This window comes from Helicoverpa armigera, chromosome 2, assembly GCF_030705265.1.
Source record: "Helicoverpa armigera isolate CAAS_96S chromosome 2, ASM3070526v1, whole genome shotgun sequence".
NCBI classification, from domain to species: domain Eukaryota; kingdom Metazoa; phylum Arthropoda; class Insecta; order Lepidoptera; family Noctuidae; genus Helicoverpa; species Helicoverpa armigera.
Genome location: NC_087121.1, coordinates 14,931,945 through 14,950,546, shown reverse-complemented (window position 1 = coordinate 14,950,546; position 18,602 = coordinate 14,931,945). Strand labels below are relative to the sequence as shown.

General features: G+C 36.7%; 2 protein-coding genes across 3 annotated transcripts; one reads left to right on the top strand and one right to left on the bottom strand.

The window, feature by feature from the left end:
• Positions 1-15: 15 nt before the first annotated feature.
• On the bottom strand, positions 16-13,259 carry LOC135118559 (growth factor receptor-bound protein 2). Its single transcript, XM_064040936.1, has 6 exons — positions 12,961-13,259; positions 12,779-12,876; positions 12,124-12,243; positions 7,843-8,008; positions 2,283-2,393; positions 16-1,883 (listed from the first exon to the last, which is right to left on the bottom strand). The coding sequence occupies exons 1-6, from the start codon at positions 13,036-13,038 to the stop codon at positions 1,818-1,820; spliced, it is 639 nt and encodes a 212-aa protein (XP_063897006.1). The 5' UTR covers positions 13,039-13,259; the 3' UTR covers positions 16-1,817.
• A 1,877-nt stretch (positions 13,260-15,136) lies between these two features.
• Positions 15,137-18,561, top strand: LOC135118549 (small ribosomal subunit protein uS2). 2 transcript variants are annotated; one of them, XM_064040902.1, is made up of 7 exons: positions 15,137-15,241; positions 15,426-15,553; positions 15,746-15,979; positions 16,260-16,424; positions 17,046-17,213; positions 17,589-17,741; positions 18,425-18,561. In XM_064040902.1, exons 2-7 carry the CDS (start codon positions 15,455-15,457, stop codon positions 18,521-18,523), a joined length of 918 nt encoding a protein of 305 aa, XP_063896972.1. In that variant the 5' UTR covers positions 15,137-15,241; positions 15,426-15,454; the 3' UTR covers positions 18,524-18,561. The 2 variants fall into 2 exon arrangements, with proteins under 2 accessions (XP_063896972.1, XP_063896976.1); XM_064040906.1 differs by lacking the exon at positions 15,137-15,241 and having other exon boundaries at positions 15,408-15,553.
• Positions 18,562-18,602: the final 41 nt, after the last annotated feature.

Here is an 18,602-nt window from a genome sequence, read left to right as displayed (position 1 = left end):
AAATAAAACCAGAAATATATAATATTAAATTTATTAGTAAAAAATATTATACATCTTCCACAATATTGGAGAATCATAACTTAAATTATTTAAATATTTGATTATTATAGATTATAGCACTTCCGATTTATTGAAACTTGCCTTTATGCACTTACTTGTCACTATAGCTATAAGCACAATTTAGGGGCATTCCCGGGTGTTGTAACGCAATACAAACTTCAACAGTTGACCATTCATAGCGAGCACGTTGCATACGGAGCCGTACCACACTTACACTATAATTACACACAGTTTAAATGCTTCGATGAAAGGGAAATCCTTAAACGTTATAGTTAAACATGCACTGTGAAATACTCCTTACATGAGATGTTCGCTTACGTCTAATGATCTGATCTGCCTACGGATAGCGAGTTCGTCGATTACGAAAAACTCTGTATTTCCATAAATATAGTAATTTCGGTTACAATACAATAACAAAAATAAATATCTACATTGGATCAACGATCACACAAAGTTTTTATTAATTTCAAGTCTTGACTAAATGTTAAACGCTAACTAAGTACAATGACACGGCGCGTGTCACGATGTCGTGTTACTCCGGATTAGTTCTGTAGTCACTAGCAACTACGTCGCCACCTTCACTATCAACATTCAATTATTTACGTTAAACATTTTTTATTTTAGACATTTATTTGCTTCATTACGTTCGGTAAATGGTAAAATACGTACAGGTAACGAATCTGCGTCAAACTAACACGTCAAAAGCTATCAAAAAGCGCGGTGTTACAACATACACAATATATTATTATATAAAATACATCGCTTATTATACATCCGTTCATAAAACATCGTCGATATTTGAAATGATGATGATTCCCAAGTAATGAAATGTTCGCGGCATTGTAACTTGTGCGCAACACAAACTGTGGATTGGGTCTAAACCTAACGAGAGCAAAGCTTTTGGAGGACGCTACAAATTTATATTCTACGACATGATTACTGTACCAGATTATACACTGTTGTATACCAATAATAAAAAAATAAGATCGAAATTGTAAACCGAACTTAAAATTATCACTTAACTAAAGTATAAATGGTAAATATTTTAATAATGAGCATTAAAGACTAATACAGGGATAAATAATGGTCATACTTTAAAAATCACATCAAATAAAAAAAATCTATATACTTGTAGGGAGCAGTCAGTATGCACTGATTTGATCCCTTTCACCTTTTATTACTAAACGTATATTTCAAAAACTACAAATAACATTCTGGCACGTTTTCGAGGATAAAATTATTCACTCTCATGCAGCGATCGTCACAACTTAAAATGAGAGGACAATAAATTCGTCACAGAACAATATGAATACAATGAAACACGACACAAAACTTTTGTACTACCAAATTACATATTACAGTATTGCAAAAATCAAGGCAGTTTCAACTCACGAGTAAAATGGACATAAAAGATTACGACCGTCGAAATGTTATAAATTATTACATTAATTATAATAAAATCATCGTAATCAGCTGTGAACACGAAGCACCATATACTCGTCAAAACATTATATAAAAATCAAACTTCATGCGAGCGAGACATTGATGACACTTGGTGCCCTGTCAATAACTCCTAGGGATAAATTTAAAATCGCTAAAAATGATGATGTTTAGTAAAACTGAGAAAACTATAACGTTTTCATGTATTAGCTTTACTTAGTCGAGTTATTGATATGATGTAGTAGGGTAGTGTGATCATTGTCGGGCGGCGGCGCGGGCAGCGGCGGAGAGAGGCAAGGGCGAGCGGCGCGAGACTCCTATGACGAGTGGTACGCCGTCACGTACGACGCGGGGAACAGGCCGCGCCGATGTGCTATCTCGCCCTGGAACATCAACCGTCATACTCTTATTTCTATACCCGACCTTATTAATTGAGTGTATTCTAGACATTTGTTTTCGGCTGTAGAAATGTACGCTGATGATTCAAGAATCAATGATTCATCAGAACCAGTGTTCTCCATGGACAACAACTGCCCACCCTTTTAAATTCTTGAAGTGTTTTTCACTGTCTGTCTGTTTTACTATTTCTCTCAACCAAATCCATAATTCTGAGTAACCTTTTGACCCTTGACAGATTGTTGCAGCTTATTTCCTTCACATTATTTTTGATTTTATAGTTGAGAGTTTGAGAGCAACTGTGTTGAATGGAGTGCAAGTTTCCTCGAGAATGAACCGATTGTAATAACTAACATATAAATAAGAGAGCATGTATTATCACGTACCTGCCACCAATGCTGATCCGAGCGGTCAGTGACCGTGATGACGTCACCGCGCCTGAACTCCAACTCGCCGGCCTCCTGCGGAGTGAAGTCGTACAGAGCTTGCACCAGCATCTGAAATAGAACATGTATCATATCCATTAAAACGAGAACTTTGCTATCAATCAACTAGGCATATATCTATAGATACCTAAAGACCGTAAGTCTGCCTTTCCAAACATTCTATTACCTGTTGAATTGCTTACCCTCTGGTATCTAGTTATGACACTAGCCCCACATAAGTTATGTCACATCCCTATCTATAGAAAGCAAAACAACAGATAAATAGAATATTGGCAATTACCGTTTGTCTATGGTATTTGATAAAAACCGATTTTTCTCAAGAAACGGGCGCATCACTAGAGACTGAAAAAGGAGGTAAGATATGCCAACGCCGTGACATAGCTGGCCATAACAAGATATGGGTATTCAGACTATGGATTCCCGCCTTTTTATTAGCAAGTCTTGTTTTTTTTTAGTTTTACTTGCCAGTGATTCAGTCTAAGTCTAAGTTCAGATTATCAACATATTTATAACTAGACCATGGTGTTGTCTACGTTGTATGCATACGAAGTATTCATTAGAATTCAAAGATAATGGAGCTTAGCTTTCCTGGAATTACACAATCATTACATATTGCCTGCCATTTTATAAAAGAAGGTGATTTTTAAACACTTCCAATCTATACTAATATTTTTTATAATATAGTGTGATTTAAGTCACTTTCTATTTTATGAGTGTAATTTAAAACACGACTTTATGTAGGTTATTGAATATCCTTTGACCTTTCAAAACTGCAACGCAGTTTAAAGTTGAGAGGGATGATAAAGTAATCAATACTCGTATGACGCTCGCAGCGGGGGCAGGTAGGGGGTGAAGGGGAAATTGACCTTCATGTGCGATTTCGAGTACAGCGCAATATTTCACGTTATCTATGCCACACAAACTGCAAAATCTTTAAAATCTATTCTTATAAACAAAATTCTAAGGAAAGCTCTGCTCAATACCCTAATCCTCGATAATGAGCAGTTTCAACAATTGGGAGTTGAAATTGAAAAGCAATTTTATGACTATAAGGATAAGCTTCGGTCGTATTAGAGTGAAGTCAAAAATCTTATACTTAGGTATTCAGAATATCTAAGTGGTTACCAAGTGGATGTGTATGAAGGGATCTACTGGTACACGCTATTTATTGGTTTTGCGCACTTGTGCTTTATAGCGCATATTATTATAATTTATAGTTGATACATTGTAGTCCACAAGTCTACAAAACATTAACACTACTGTTAGTGCAAGAACTATTTTGTAGAAGAGTCTTTAAATGTTATTGAAATGTACTATTGTAGAACCAACTGGTAAAATGACCTTCACAACCCCTCAAAAATGGGTTACGCAGTAACCCTTTGCAAAACTGGGTCAACTGGTAATTCTGGTTTCTAGACTGACAAAAACAACCAGGAACTACAGCAAAAACTACTTTTTACGGTGTGAAATAAATATTTTAATTTTACCTAAATTGAATAGGTACATGTTAGTTAAAATTCCAGTTAACTAACCAGCACTCGACCACAAATGTTTGTTCAAACATGTGAAACCAACTGGAGTCATTAACAAAATGGTGCGAACACATTCAGGTACCAATTACGAAAATTAATTGAATAGATCCAATTAACTAAGTGTTGGTATGAATTAGAAGTTTAGCACTCAGAACAAACAAGTCGTTATAGTAAAAGTGTGCTGGAATTGTAATTAACTGGGGAGTTAAAAGGATTTATTAACGTAATTAAAGATGTTTGTTTGACTTACTAGTCAAGTTGGGGTGGTATATGGAACGGCCTATATTTGTGTCACACAAATATGATTTTTCCCGTCCACTGCTGGAGGGTTTTAGGAGCCCTTACTTCTCTATTACAGGAAGTTAACACTAACATTTCTATATAAGTATCATACTACCTACATAAACAGTCAAATAGTTCAAATGATTCACAAAGTGCTAAAGTATTCTTAACACGCGTCACTAATTAGCAAAAGAAGCCTAATACGGCACATACGTGCGAAACCTGTGACAAAATTTTCACTTTCCTTATTGAGGGTCGATGCTTCGAAAAAGTACATCCAAATACGCAATACCTACAATGAGTCACAGTAATGTATTCAGTAATCATCCAATGAAATGCGATGGCCCGTTAACTCATCGTGGGAAAACTTCAGAACTTATTGTGACGTACATTATCATTAATGCGTGTGCATGTGAGTTAAATGAGCCGCTTTTGTACGGCCTTACTTATTATAATGTTTGGCGTAAACAATAGTGGAGGTTTTCTAGTTTCTTCTTTCTCAGTGTATTTGAAATCTGCAGAAATGTGCACGAGACAGCCGGTGGCTTCAAAGTGCAAGCATTTTTATTGTCTTACGTGTGGCGTATGTAGCTAATTTGCTGTATCAATAAAAAAACTTAGCAATCGAGTAAAAACCTAAGTGACTCCAGATTATGGTAAACGATATGCTTTGAGATAAGGTATCATCATACTCTGCTCAAAATCAGCTCCAAAAATAACTAACACGAGGGTGAAAAATGTCACGTCATTCTCCATAAGCATGCGTTTCAAGCTGACATGGGATGACATAGGACCTCTCAAAAGGCCTGAATATGAAACAACAAATTAAAGTAAGATTTTGGTAAAAGTTGATAAATCGCAGACATTCCCCTTCAGATGGAAAAATTGTAACATTAGATTGATAAACAAAATATGCCAGTATCATTCAAAAAGCATGAAAAAGCCATTTACAAAGTTGTTCAGACTTGAGTAAATAGTGGTATTGCTCGCTTCGATATTGTGTTCGCCCATTATTTATGAAAACAAAAAATCTGCAATGCACATGTATTGGGGCAGTATCGATGACGCTAACGTTAGAAAAACAAGAGCGCGTATAATGAGCCCGGTTTTTGCTTCCAAGAACATTTTATAAAAGCAGAACTATACATAATGGAAACAGTAAAATGTACCGATTGAAAAACCCAGCGTAGAGAAAGTTTTATAGGTTTATGCGATTACCTAAAGCGTTACCTTATTCGTTATAAAATGAAAAAGTTTTACGGTAACTAGAAAACACAAATCCAATTTATTGAAATATTTACCTAATAAAATCTTGAACACACATTCAATTAATTGGAATATTTGCTCAATAATATAAAGTACATTTGAAGCCAGGAAGTGGCGCAAATGTCAACGTTTAAAATGATCCATTTGAGGACACTGGTGTATAAAAATTCCCGTTTGTACTAACATCGTCCCACTCGTATCAATCGGAGGCAGAGGCTACTACTAGTAACCGAGATTATAGGAACACGCAGTGACCGGGTTATTTTCGTTACTTATCAGGGTCACAGCGGCCGCATTATTTACATAGACAGAGCGCGGTTCCACACATAAATGTATTGAACGTGTCTAAATCGCGCTAATAGAGACGGGACTACAAAAGGGGGAATTTTCCTCATGTTTCTGTTTGATATCCTTTCTCTTAACTTTCATTATGAATGGAGAATATTTTCGTTATTCCCGTGGGAAGTATTTTGTTAACTTAACATTTCGTGTAATGAAGTCTTACTCTTTGTATTTGTTGAGAAGCAAAGGTTAAGCAAAGTTTAACAACAGGCAATTTATTAACTCTTTTTTTAATAATGTTATTTCTGTAAATTAAAAAATGTTAATTTACCCGCAGATATGAAATCGAATAAAATTGCAATATGCTTATCGTGCGCAGTACCTATCTATTAAGAGGGGGCATCAATTGCCTACTTAGGGAAGGCTATGATTACACGGTAATGAAGTGATCGCAGCTGTCTAGCTTTTTCTCTTTACCTACTTTTTAAAGGTCGTCTTCGCGTGATTTACCATATCTGTAGCTAATGTTTCTCATCAATGTTCGCTTTAGCAACACAGTAAGTGTCTATGTGCCGTATAGAAACACCAGGTGTTCCCATTGCATAGTATTGAAATGACATGAAACCGAATAAAAAATATCATATGCCCTTGTCCAGGCTTGAATTTATCTGCATACCCAATTTCATGCAGATTCAGTGGAGTAGTCGCGAAAACAAAAAAAACAAACGAGTTGTTTTCGCAGTCAGTAAGTTTAAAGGTTTAAAATATTTTTGTGGTCGACATTACGGCATTTGTATCCTTGATTTAGGAAAAGCTCTTAAAAAATTTCCTAATCCGACAGTCAACTAGTTCTGTCCGGGATCGATATAGAACTCCCAAACATAGAGTAACCCAGCTATACAGAGGTTACACAATTATGCAAGTTTATAAATCCGGCGACATTCGCTTCGTACATCGTACTCATATTGAAACAGAGTTGAACTCAGCTAACAGCCTCAACTGGTAAAGAATGGGTGCTAATATCGGATAATATCTTTTCCCAAGCTATTACACAAGCAACTTGTCTTGTGCAATAGCCTAGGGATTGAACGGCAAGATTCCAGTCTAAAATATACAAGAACGCCGAGATTTAAGCCAGCTGTGTTAGGTCACATAAAATATCTCTTTTTACCGCATTCGTAAATACTGGACGTGCGGTGAGCTACCAGATATTTTTTACGTAACCAACTACTGAAAAGTTTTACTAACAATCTGAACTGTTGCTTTTACTAGAAATACTTATATAAATCACGCCTAATTTCCTTGTATGTATTTTTTACCCATATTATTTCTCCAGCTAATAAACAAATAGCCTACATTTGTTATATATGTGAGTATTACCAATAACTAGCTCACGTTTAGACGTCGGGCTGGCAATGAGAAGTTACTGACGGGAAAACCCAATAGCACTATCGGGAGGATCAAACCTTTTCTCGACCACTCGACAAACGAGGTAATATCACATGACACGTGAAAGCGTTGGATGTGAGGAACTTTGTTACTGTTTCATACAAAAACTACAGAATGGACTTGGCAGTAATGTAGCTCATGCTAACGAATAACATATAGGCTACTAGGGTCGGGAAACAGTTCTCTCCGAACGCTGGTGAAACCGTGATAATTTAAAATAAACATCGAAAACCACTATAAGCAAAAATATTTCTCTCAAGGGGAAAACCACTACAAGGCATTTATTAAAAAGGTAATGGTAAGAGTAGGTACAAGTAGTTCGTAATATTGGAAATACGTCAGCATCCGTAAAGTACTATTGTTATTCATGATGAATCATCCCGGGAAGCACAAATTGCTGCAATCCTGACACTAAACCGGTATGCGTACGAAAGTAGACAGTTTACATTATTTTTAGAATCGCATTCAACAAATTCTTGTCTAGGGTTGTAGACGTGAGGATCGAGTCAGGGGCAAGAAAAGCACAGAAGTTTGGTATAACTAAAATTTGCACAGGACATCTTTACTAGATGTGCGTTCTATGTAGAATTGAGCTTAGAACCAACCATGCTGTTTGTAGACACTGATTCTTAAACAAAATTTCTGACAAACTGGTTAGGAAACCTATGATCTCTGATAAGTGAACTCACCTCTTCAGGAACGACATCCCGGAGCTTGACATCTTGCAGACGGCTCACTGACGCAGTACGGTGGTAATCTACCAGTTCGTTGAGAGAGTTGAACTTCACCACCCACAAGAAGAATTTGCTGGACGCGTCTCGAAGCACTTTGAAATGTTGCACTCCATCCGGACATCTGAGGATTGTCATCAAGTATGTTATGCACAGTTGAAAACCAAAGTTATAAACATCAAAACTAATAAAACTTTTGCTAAATTAGAAATGTAATATAAGATGCTTTTGTTACATAGGAAATGAAAAGTTAATATGCTCCTGTTTGTTTACTGACCATACTCAAGTTCCTTCGCTAATCAAAGTTACAATTTGAATCCATAAGAAGCTTGTCAAAGTTATGTACGCAAAAAATATCCGACCGACATTGTGCAAGGTGAATTTTAATCTTCATTAATTTGGCCTGGCTGATAGAGATAAAATGCAATTTTAGCAACATTTGACCCCTACATATTTGTGCTAAACTTGGTTTTGATAAGAATTTTAGCAGCTTAAGCAGGACTCCTCTAGGGCGTGGCTATCTCGTGCCTGCGTACAGACTGATTTGAAATCGTGTCGATCTTCTAATAAACACCGACCAAATATTTGTGGAACTAATTGAACTTGATGACGTAATATAGCTGTAACCGAATTCGAAAATGGGAACGGTAAGGTCGACATATCGAATGTCAGGCGTTAACCCGAGAATATCGTCGTATAAAATAATGCATGGTTTGAGCTGAAACCGGTTAGGGTCTGTTTCACGGGTCATTCAAGTTTTCTACTTTCCATATATTCGCGTAAATACGAAATGCCATTAGAATAAGCAGAGCAGCAAAGTTTCTCGGTATGTGGAGAAATTATGGCTTATTAATATGCCAAAAAGGGGGTATTGCTCGCAGAACCCATTTTCCGTGAACGGGTTAATAACCTTATTCATTATATTTTCTGTTTGAAAACTTGAGGAAAATTTTTGAGAAACGATATTAAGGAATTTTACTGTTTATTTATTCATGAACGTGTAGGAGATTGTAAGCGTATTTTAGTCTGGTCATCTGCTACAAACATTCGATGCAAGCAGCTGGACCAAGTACCTGTGCCAAGCAGTTGTGCTCATTTTGAACTTAGGTTCGAATGTCCTACCAGTATGGGCGTTGAAAAATACTATCAATTATTGTGTATTTCAGGTTAATTCCAAGAAAATTCCTGCATGAAATATATCGTCCGATAACTATATTTTAAGAGGCCCGTGTTAAAATCTATAGCCCAAAACTGGTTTCAGCGCAATCTCAGTACCGCTGATTCATACTATTTGACAGGAAACAGGTTTTAAATAGAGAAAACTTTACGAACACTATGACCTGTCTTCAGATATGTATATTTACAATTAATTTGTGAGTATAATTAAGCGCGGATTTCCCCGTTACATTAATCACATAACTATTTTTCTACTGTTCTCCAGTTGGCAACTTAATACGGGGTAAACGATCGGTTCAATAGCACAGGTCAAGGATGCAAATGACGTGACCATATCATTATGCCAGAACTTCATATTAGGTCTTATATTCGTTTCGTTAAAACGCTAAAAGGCCTCAAATTGTATTGCTGATTTGGTGCCAAAATAACAGAAGGTAATTCTTGGAACATGAAATCTAATGAATCAATCATGAGGTCTGAGAATAACACAAAAATATGTTTAACGTTAAAGCAGAAAAACTCATAATCAAATCACCTGTCGAAGCAACGTTAGCTGTGTAGAGATGAATAATATGACTAATACAACCCGCCAAGACAAATTCAAGACAAAATAAAACGTCTCTAGATAGTTGGTGAGTCATGCGCGCTCCCGAGCGGCTAAGGCGCAAACTTTATTTTTTTATTAACTACCAATTTAAACTGTAATGAAATTGTTTGTTGTGCGTCGCCTCACATGAACCACTTTGCTATTGACCTATTGATTATTTGACAATAAGCTTATAAGGAAATGAGTAAATCACGAACGCGGAATTTATTAACTGTGGGAGGAACGAAAAAGGAGTCGTTGTTTAACATGCGTGTAATTATATATAGCTAAGTTTGTCTGATGAGGTAATTTTAAGGCAATATTCATCAGACTTGTGGCTTTATATGACATTTTAATTATTGCAGGTGAGATGTGGAAGCTTAGGAAGGCCTATAATATCACTGTCAATTATTTGGACTAAAATCATCATCATTCTATCGTGATGTCAGTGTGGCCCATGCAGTTTGGATTCTTATCAGTCTATTCGAAATCCACTTGAAAATTCCTCGATAGTTTAATAGCGTGTCCTCACTAAGAGTCCTCATAATAAACAAAGCCTGTAATCTAAACAGTCAATAAGAAAGTCATGATAAGAAATAATAACAACATTCCTATAGTTGCGCCATTTATTATTAGCTGACCTTAGTTCTTGTGTAAACACTATATGCTAAGAGGGGTATTGTTTTAATTTTGTCAATAAAACATAATCCATAGTGTATGTAACCTTCTATGCATTATGCAACTTTAATAGTGTATAAATTGTATTGTTTTATAATAAACTGCTACTTTGTTTAAGATCTATTAAAAAAAAACCTCTAGCAGCATTTGTTTACTCGTTACAAATGTTCAACTTAATCAGTCAAATGTCTTAAAAACTTTATACACGTTCATAGATCAATGATTCAGTAGAATAGAGATAGACAAGTCTTCCTAATCTTCATCATGAACATATGTTTGACATCTGGACCTAATGATGTTCGTCTCAAATACAAAGAGGTTGGGTTATGTAGGCTAAGTATTTACTTACTTATACTTTTCATTATGCAAGTCATATCACATTTCAAATTAATATGATAAATGTGAAAGTTTTGATGCGTGGAAGTACCTATGTTACTTTTTCCCACAAAAACTACTGGACAATTTGAAACTTCACAGTAATTCACATAGCTTATACATACATCAGGATTGTATGCAAGAGAAATATTAAATGCCTTTCTTAGGGCAGCAGTATCTCCCAAGCTGAAAATATCCCTTAGTGAGCTCAACAACATGCATGCCCTGAGTGGTGAGTATGGGTATATCAACCCGCCTCGAGACCTTTATCTAGCAGTGGATGTTTTAGGCTGTGACAATGAGGCTACTTTTATATGGGAATGAGAAGTGGATGTGCCCTCGATATGAGAGGGAAACTAAAGGGAATAGCCTGATAAAAGATACAGTAAGCATTGGAAGATCATTGGAATTCATTGGCAGCTGCATTTAAAGAGTTGCAGAGTATCGAGGGATTAATGCAGCTTGTTATTTCTTTTCTTGATGCTGATTCTCCTCTAATATTTATTGTGATTTCTTCTTTAGTCAAAGTCAAAGGCTTTTATTTTGTATAGGCCTATTTACAGGTTCTTTCAAAACATCAATAGCTGCATGGTTTCAAGAAGTGGATCTTAGGGAGAATATAATAGTAGTTATGAATAACTTTGTATGAACAACATTTATTACATCAATCTAATTACGAAGCCCATCAACTCATGTGTAAATTCTCACAAAATGAAAAACATAGCAATGGCAATATGTATTAGGTAAATAATGATACTATAAGAATGTGTGCAACTATGATGCTAATTGGAATTCAGTGAATAGATACAGTTTTGTTGATAACAACAACAACATATTGCAATCATGTATTGGTGTGCCTACTGTAATATTATACATAGAAATATAAATGACTATGCAAAGCTTTCCATTTACTTGATCAAGGATTTAATTAATATTTGATATTCAAATAGTTCACATTACCTATTGCCACTATCTCAAACTTTTTAAGTATGTATGTCCGGTTTACAAAGTGAGTATAGTGCTTTTGCATTTAACACAAAATAGGAAATCTATACAAAGAAAATGTTTGTTTAGGAAGAGTTGTACGGGGATTCATCACTAAGAAAAAATTAAGGGGCATTTTGAAACTGGCTGCTTTCATGTTTAATACGGGTTCAATTTAAAGGGCATAAAGAAGCATTATGAATGCTTACACAACCAAAGTTCAAAACATTTAGTTTAACCCTACCAAGAGTAAAGTTTACTCATAAATCACCTATCAATGAGGCCAATAATTCATTCTACATCAAATTGCAACATTGACAACTGTACTCATATTAAATCATACAGAGTGACTCACAGTATTAATAATTCTATTGGAAAGAATATTCTGAGAACTATAACAACGTTAGATAACCATGCATGCACATAAGGAAACAACTTACTTTACAGATAAGGAGAAGTCACCGGGGCTTGATTCACTGATTCTTATCAAAAAACCACCCTCTGGTTTATTTGCTAGAAGTTTCTCTGCATCTGCTCTTGTGATTCTTCCATAATACCAGCTAAAAATGAGGTTTTGTTTTAGAGCTGACCTCAAAGTTGTCTATGGCTTTTAAAATGTTTACAACTATTAAAACTTTAGCAATAAATAGTACCTATATGCCTTATTCAAAGAATATGAATAGCGAGATAGTTGTGTATGTTATTGTTCTTTTTATAGATCTTATTTGAACATTGTAACTTAACTATCACCTTCTTTGTAAAAACAATGAGATTTTCTGCGAGTTTATTTATAACAAATGTATAATGTAAGTATAACCTCTCACAGATTCTTAGATGAAAATAATGTTTCCAATAAGTTTCATTCCTGTACTGTTACACACCTGCAGTTTACACAGGTAGAAAATACTTTGTGATGTATGTTTTATTACAACAAGTTGTAAAATAATAAAGATTTACGAGATACACAACGGGTTCTTGTTATTCTAAACATAAATACCTATCTAGTCTTGTTTTTACAAGCGAAATTAATAGGTACGATTTATGTAAAGCTATTATTAGAAATACAAACAATCTTTACTGAGTGCAAGTGTTTACCTGTGACTTTTCATTTGAATATAATTACTAGGAATAAGTCCTTCTTTGCCGTCTAATTCAGCCCTGTACCAGTTCATATCGTCCTCCATGTTTAGTATCTGTAATATCAAAAATTCTAGAAAGAACCTGTCATTTAACTATGTTAAATTCGATGCACTTCGATTCGGTCTATGCCCACGTACCTTGAGGACTTGATTCTTCCTAAAGCTGAGCTCATCATCTGCAGTTGCATTGAAATCGTGTTTTGCTATAGCCTCCATGATCAAATTAGGCACTTCACTAAAATGTCACCGAATACCAAAATAACTCACTAAGTATACAAACTTTTATCAACGCTTGAGGTCAGGGAAGTAAAGTAATCATAATGTATGTATTGTCTTACAGAACAATCTAAAATTAGTATGATAGAATGCCGATACGGAAAAAATAATCTCCGTTCACAGGCCACACATCAGTCACATCATAGAGTATAGTAAATATGAGTCACATCACCAGTCACAAAAGTATAATGTTATGTTGCCACACTGAAAAACTGACTGTTCCTTTCGGTGCTACCAGAATATTAACAATTATTACCGATTTTTTAATGTAAAATAAAACACACTTAGAAAAGCCTATTCATTTATATCGAAAAAAATTATGAGGTCCAGCTCGCTTTCCGATCACGGCGACCGTTCTCGAAGGAGATTAGTTGACTGCGCAGGACATATATTACATTACTAATTTGAATTCCGAGTGACGCGGGTCAAGACAGCCGCACGGCCTGCAGCTCGCGATATTCTGACCTTTTCCCAACTATGTAGGGGTTGACTTCCGGTTAAACCGGATGTAGTTATGTACTAGTGTTTTACATGGAGTGACTTCCTACTACCTCCTCATCACAGTTACCCGAGATACACCGTTCAGGATTTAAGCAAGCACAGTACTTGTTGGCTTGGCTCCGGTTTGTAAACATAGGTCAAATTAACAAAAAACGCGAGCGAAAGGAAGAAAAACAGGATTATAAAGGACTATAAGCTAAAGGATTGTCACACTGGATGCGTTCTGCGGCCTGCGGTCAGCTCAAAGTGAACGCAGTACGCATCAGGTATATTGTATTTAAATATATCTATATGTACATATATCTCGAAGAGTTAGATTGCATTCTATACAAAATATATTGATACCGACCGACAATGTTGTTCATACATGATGCGGGCTGCGCATCCGCTTGACCTGACCGCTGGCCGCAGAACGCATCTAGTGTGATAAATCCTTAAGACTTCACTGTCACCAGGCTCTATTCTATGCATCATGATTTACGTTTTGAAAAGGTTTTAAAATTTTACAACTTATGGATGATTTCCTACTACTTACGCACGCAAGAAAAAAGTCTGTCTGTAGTTTATTGTGAATAACCTAGGTTGATAAGCAAAACAATGTCGTTTGTTGAAACACTTTTTATTTTACTTTAAAAAAGAAAAGTAATAAAAACGCCCAAGCGGAGAGCGCGAAATATTTTATTAGATTGAGGACTAAAAATAATCCTAAATAAGAATTTAATGTTTAAACTTATTTAGTAAACTTTTTACGTTCAGACAAGTGTTGAAACGCAGGGCCCCCCAATGCGTGGGGCCCGACTGTAGCATTTAGGTAGAATACGATACGTGTCTAATGCGATACTACGGCTATACTCGAAACGATGCCTTTTGGTAAGAATAGTTGTCACACTTGTTGGCTTATTTAAATATTTATTTGCTTGTCAAGGTGTAACAGGTGTTAGAATATACAATAAGTACTTACTTACAGCCTTTTTTCAAGTTTTTTACTTAGCTTGATTTAAATTAAAATATTTACATGGTTCCTATTCGTAGCGGTACAAGTAACATTTACATTACATTACACATACTTATTGTAATTTATATTTAGATACTCAGACATCATTTAAAGAAGTTCTGACTACTAGCGTCAACTTGCGAGTGCCGAAGATATTCAAATGAAGGCCGGGACTAAACAAGTTATCGTGCCTTCTGAAACACGGTGAAGCTCGTCATAGACATGATTATGACCCATCCACGGATCGACCGCGCTAAGCGTTCCTTGACTTTATGACCGATCGATCCGCGCGGTAGTTACTTTGCCGCGGGATGAGATTGAAATATGCAATCATACAATATATCCGTAGATTCATACAGCTAGAGAAAGATGAACTTTAAAATTATCATAATGGCAACTACACCACCTCATTGTCTTTTTTGTTATATCTGTTTTCGTGGTGAATCTGTGGGAACGTGGCTAAACTGGGCTGAACTTTGTTTGTCTCTTTTCAACTCTACAGTATCGTAGTTGGTAGAAAGAAGCAGCAATAACCATGAAGTTATGTGTAGGTGCACAAAGCTGTCAAAATTTGTTGATAACACTGACACAAGAATTTGACAGTTCTTTTATGTCCATTCCATTTCGCCTCCCAGTGGCATTATACGCGTAAGTAACTCTTAAATCTTTAATTATAAAATAAATCTTTCACAAAATCTCAATACTATTTATATAAAGCTGAAGAGGAATACTTCGTTTATTCGAAATGTAAAGTATTTTTGATATGCGGGGTGTAAATATTATACCGTAGGTTATGTCTTATGTTTTAGCGGTATCACATTTTTTGTTTAAGGTTTAGCCGTAACTCATTTAAACGCAACGATGTCGGGAGGATTAGACATACTCGCCCTCAACGAGGAGGATGTCACCAAGATGCTGGCGGCAACGACCCATCTTGGGTCGGAAAATGTCAACTTCCAGGTGGGTTCACTAACATACGAAACATAACCTAGAAAGTGAAAATAACATGCAAACATGATGAGCCAAGAATCCGTTCCATATTATTTGTCTGATTATATTGACGATCCATTCTCCCAACTGAGCAAATAACTCTCTTAACAACCTGAAACTTAATATTTTCGTGATCTAAAATATCATAACAATGTGTTGTAGATGGAAACGTACGTGTACAAGCGCCGCGCTGATGGCACTCACGTAATCAACCTGCGCCGTACTTGGGAGAAGCTGGTGCTGGCTGCCCGCGCGGTTGTCGCTATCGAGAACCCCGCCGACGTATTCGTCATCTCGTCTCGTCCCTTCGGACAGCGCGCTGTGCTCAAGTTCGCCGCACACACCGGAGCTACCCCCATTGCTGGACGTTTCACTCCTGGTGCCTTCACTAACCAGGTAAGCATCTTAATGATTCTATCTACTAAGTGATGAATATATCTGCTGTGCATTAGTTTCCACAGATTCAAAGTAGCTAAAGGTAGTTAATAGCTTGGTCCATGAGATTTTTATAGAAACAATAAGTATTGCCATTATCAAATACAAATTCTCTAAATGATGACACACAAACTAAGGAACCACTGACAGCAATGATTATAAGATATTCTGATTATTCGCAACTCACACAAGACTTCACATTTTGTATGACAGTCTTCTAATAATCAATTTTCTTTCACAGATCCAAGCTGCGTTCCGTGAGCCACGTCTCCTGATCGTGCTGGACCCTGCCCAGGACCACCAGCCCATTACTGAGGCTTCCTACGTCAACATTCCAGTCATTGCCCTCTGCAACACTGACTCTCCCCTGCGTTTCGTCGACATTGCCATCCCATGCAACACCAAGGTGAGTTGTGTAACATAATAACTTCAGTAATACCTACTTATTGACAACCAAGTAGGTACTAACTCATAGGAGTAGAATTTGTTGAACATTAGGTATATCCTTGAAAAGATGGAAATAGGTTATAACAACACTTTAACACATCAAATAAAAAATGAGATGAAGTCTGTATTTCATTTGACTACATTGAGAAGCAAACACCTACAGGCCATCTATTTATCGTCGTCTTAGAATGAAAACCTCGGAAATGCATTTTTCTCAATATTTTTTTATTGCAATTCTTGGAAGATAATCGTAAAAAATATGGAATACTAATCCTTATCCTGAAAAATGCATTTTTTCTCAATATTTTTTTATTGCATTTCTTGGAAGATAATCATAAAAAATATCGAATACCAATCCTTATCCTGAAAAGTTATCTCTTGCACTTACGAGGTTTTCACTCTAAGGCGTCGTTATCTTAATTTTTAAAAACATTGAACAAATATTCCATTACATAGTTTTGGCTTGGTTTGTTTACTTGACAGTCATGTTCGTTCTAAACAGCAGTACTAAAGATACAAAATTTTCTCATTATACATTGTTGACTTCATTTATTTACTTAACAATTTTCTTTCTTTACAGTCATCTCACTCCATTGGTCTGATGTGGTGGCTGTTGGCCCGTGAGGTGCTGAGACTGCGTGGTGTGCTCGCCCGCGACCAGCGCTGGGACGTCGTCGTCGACCTGTTCTTCTACCGCGACCCTGAAGAGAGCGAGAAGGAGGAACAGCAGGCCAAGGAGCAAGTTGTTGTAAGTATAGCTTTAAAATTATTCTTCGTTCTGGTTTTTTGCACTTGATAGTCATTTTGTAGCTGCAGTTTGTTTTTTTTGAAGATAGTCTTTTGTTTTTCTCTAATAAGCATGTCCTGATGTTCAGCCTACTTTAATATAGTCCATACAGGAAAACTGAGCCAATTTCATAATATACCTAGCTTAAAAGGCTCAGGAGTTGATGATCTTAAACCTACTTTGAATTTCAACTAAATGTACTTTTGTTTTCCATTTACATTGAGCTAATAAAAAATGGCAGAGGAGCAGAATACTATTATTGACAAACTACGTATTACCAATTGCCTTAACTATAGCTCAATTCCGTTCTACAATAAACGATTATCTGTTCTCCAGGCTGCCCCACCACCGAAGCCGGAGGTTCCCGCCCCCGTGCACGAGGACTGGAACGAGTCAGTTGAGCCTGTCACCTCATGGGCTGAAGACGCCGCGCCACCACCGGCCGCGTCCTTCGGAGCTCCCCCAGCGCAAGAAGACTGGGCTGCTCAGGTATGTTTACTACTTTTAGAATAACAGTTTGCTTAGGTTTCCAGTGAAAATAGAATAGTGATTGAGAACAGTTCATAATGAACTCCAAAGTCCAGTAACCAACAAGTCTGGGACTGTTGTTTGGCTATGAATTAAAATATTAGGGACAAAGTAGTTACAGACCGCTAAGTTTACCTCTAACTAGCTGCCAATTCTAGTATACTATGTAATTGCTGTTTTGCTTTTAAGAGATAGGTATTTGACATTCCATGTACCTTTGCGCCTAGTATCAAAATTGTTTCTCTAATGAGCAAAAGATAGAATTTTGGAAACACCCGTAAGGCGTCGTCCTAATTGGCAGCGATCGCGCGACGGCGCGATGCGTTTTTCATCTAAGACGTCGTCCTAATTGACAGCGATTGTGCTATGACACGAAGCGTTCTCGTCGTTCGATGAGTTCAAACATACAGATTTCATCAGAGTGTCCTATTTGAACCTCGGAACCTCGCAAGTGAGATCGTGAGATGAAAAACGCATCGCGCCATCGCTGCCAATTAAGACGACGTCTTAGACTAGTGTACAGTAAGCTGTATAATTATGTGACAACTGTAGTGTACCAAAGAGGTTACTGATGTGCTCATTGCTCATTCTTCATGATGAATCTTCATATCTTCTGTGGTTTACTGACGTTTGTTTGTTTGCAGGTACAAGAGGAGTGGGGTACCACCGCCGCCCCTCCGGCAGCGGCCCCCGCACCCACCCCCTCATGGGGAGGCTCTGCCCAGGACTGGAGCGCTTCGTAAACGTTGCGTTTGCTTTGGTTAATATAACGTAAAACCAATGCTATTGTTTTTATTTACTACTCCTATCTGTAGACTCCTC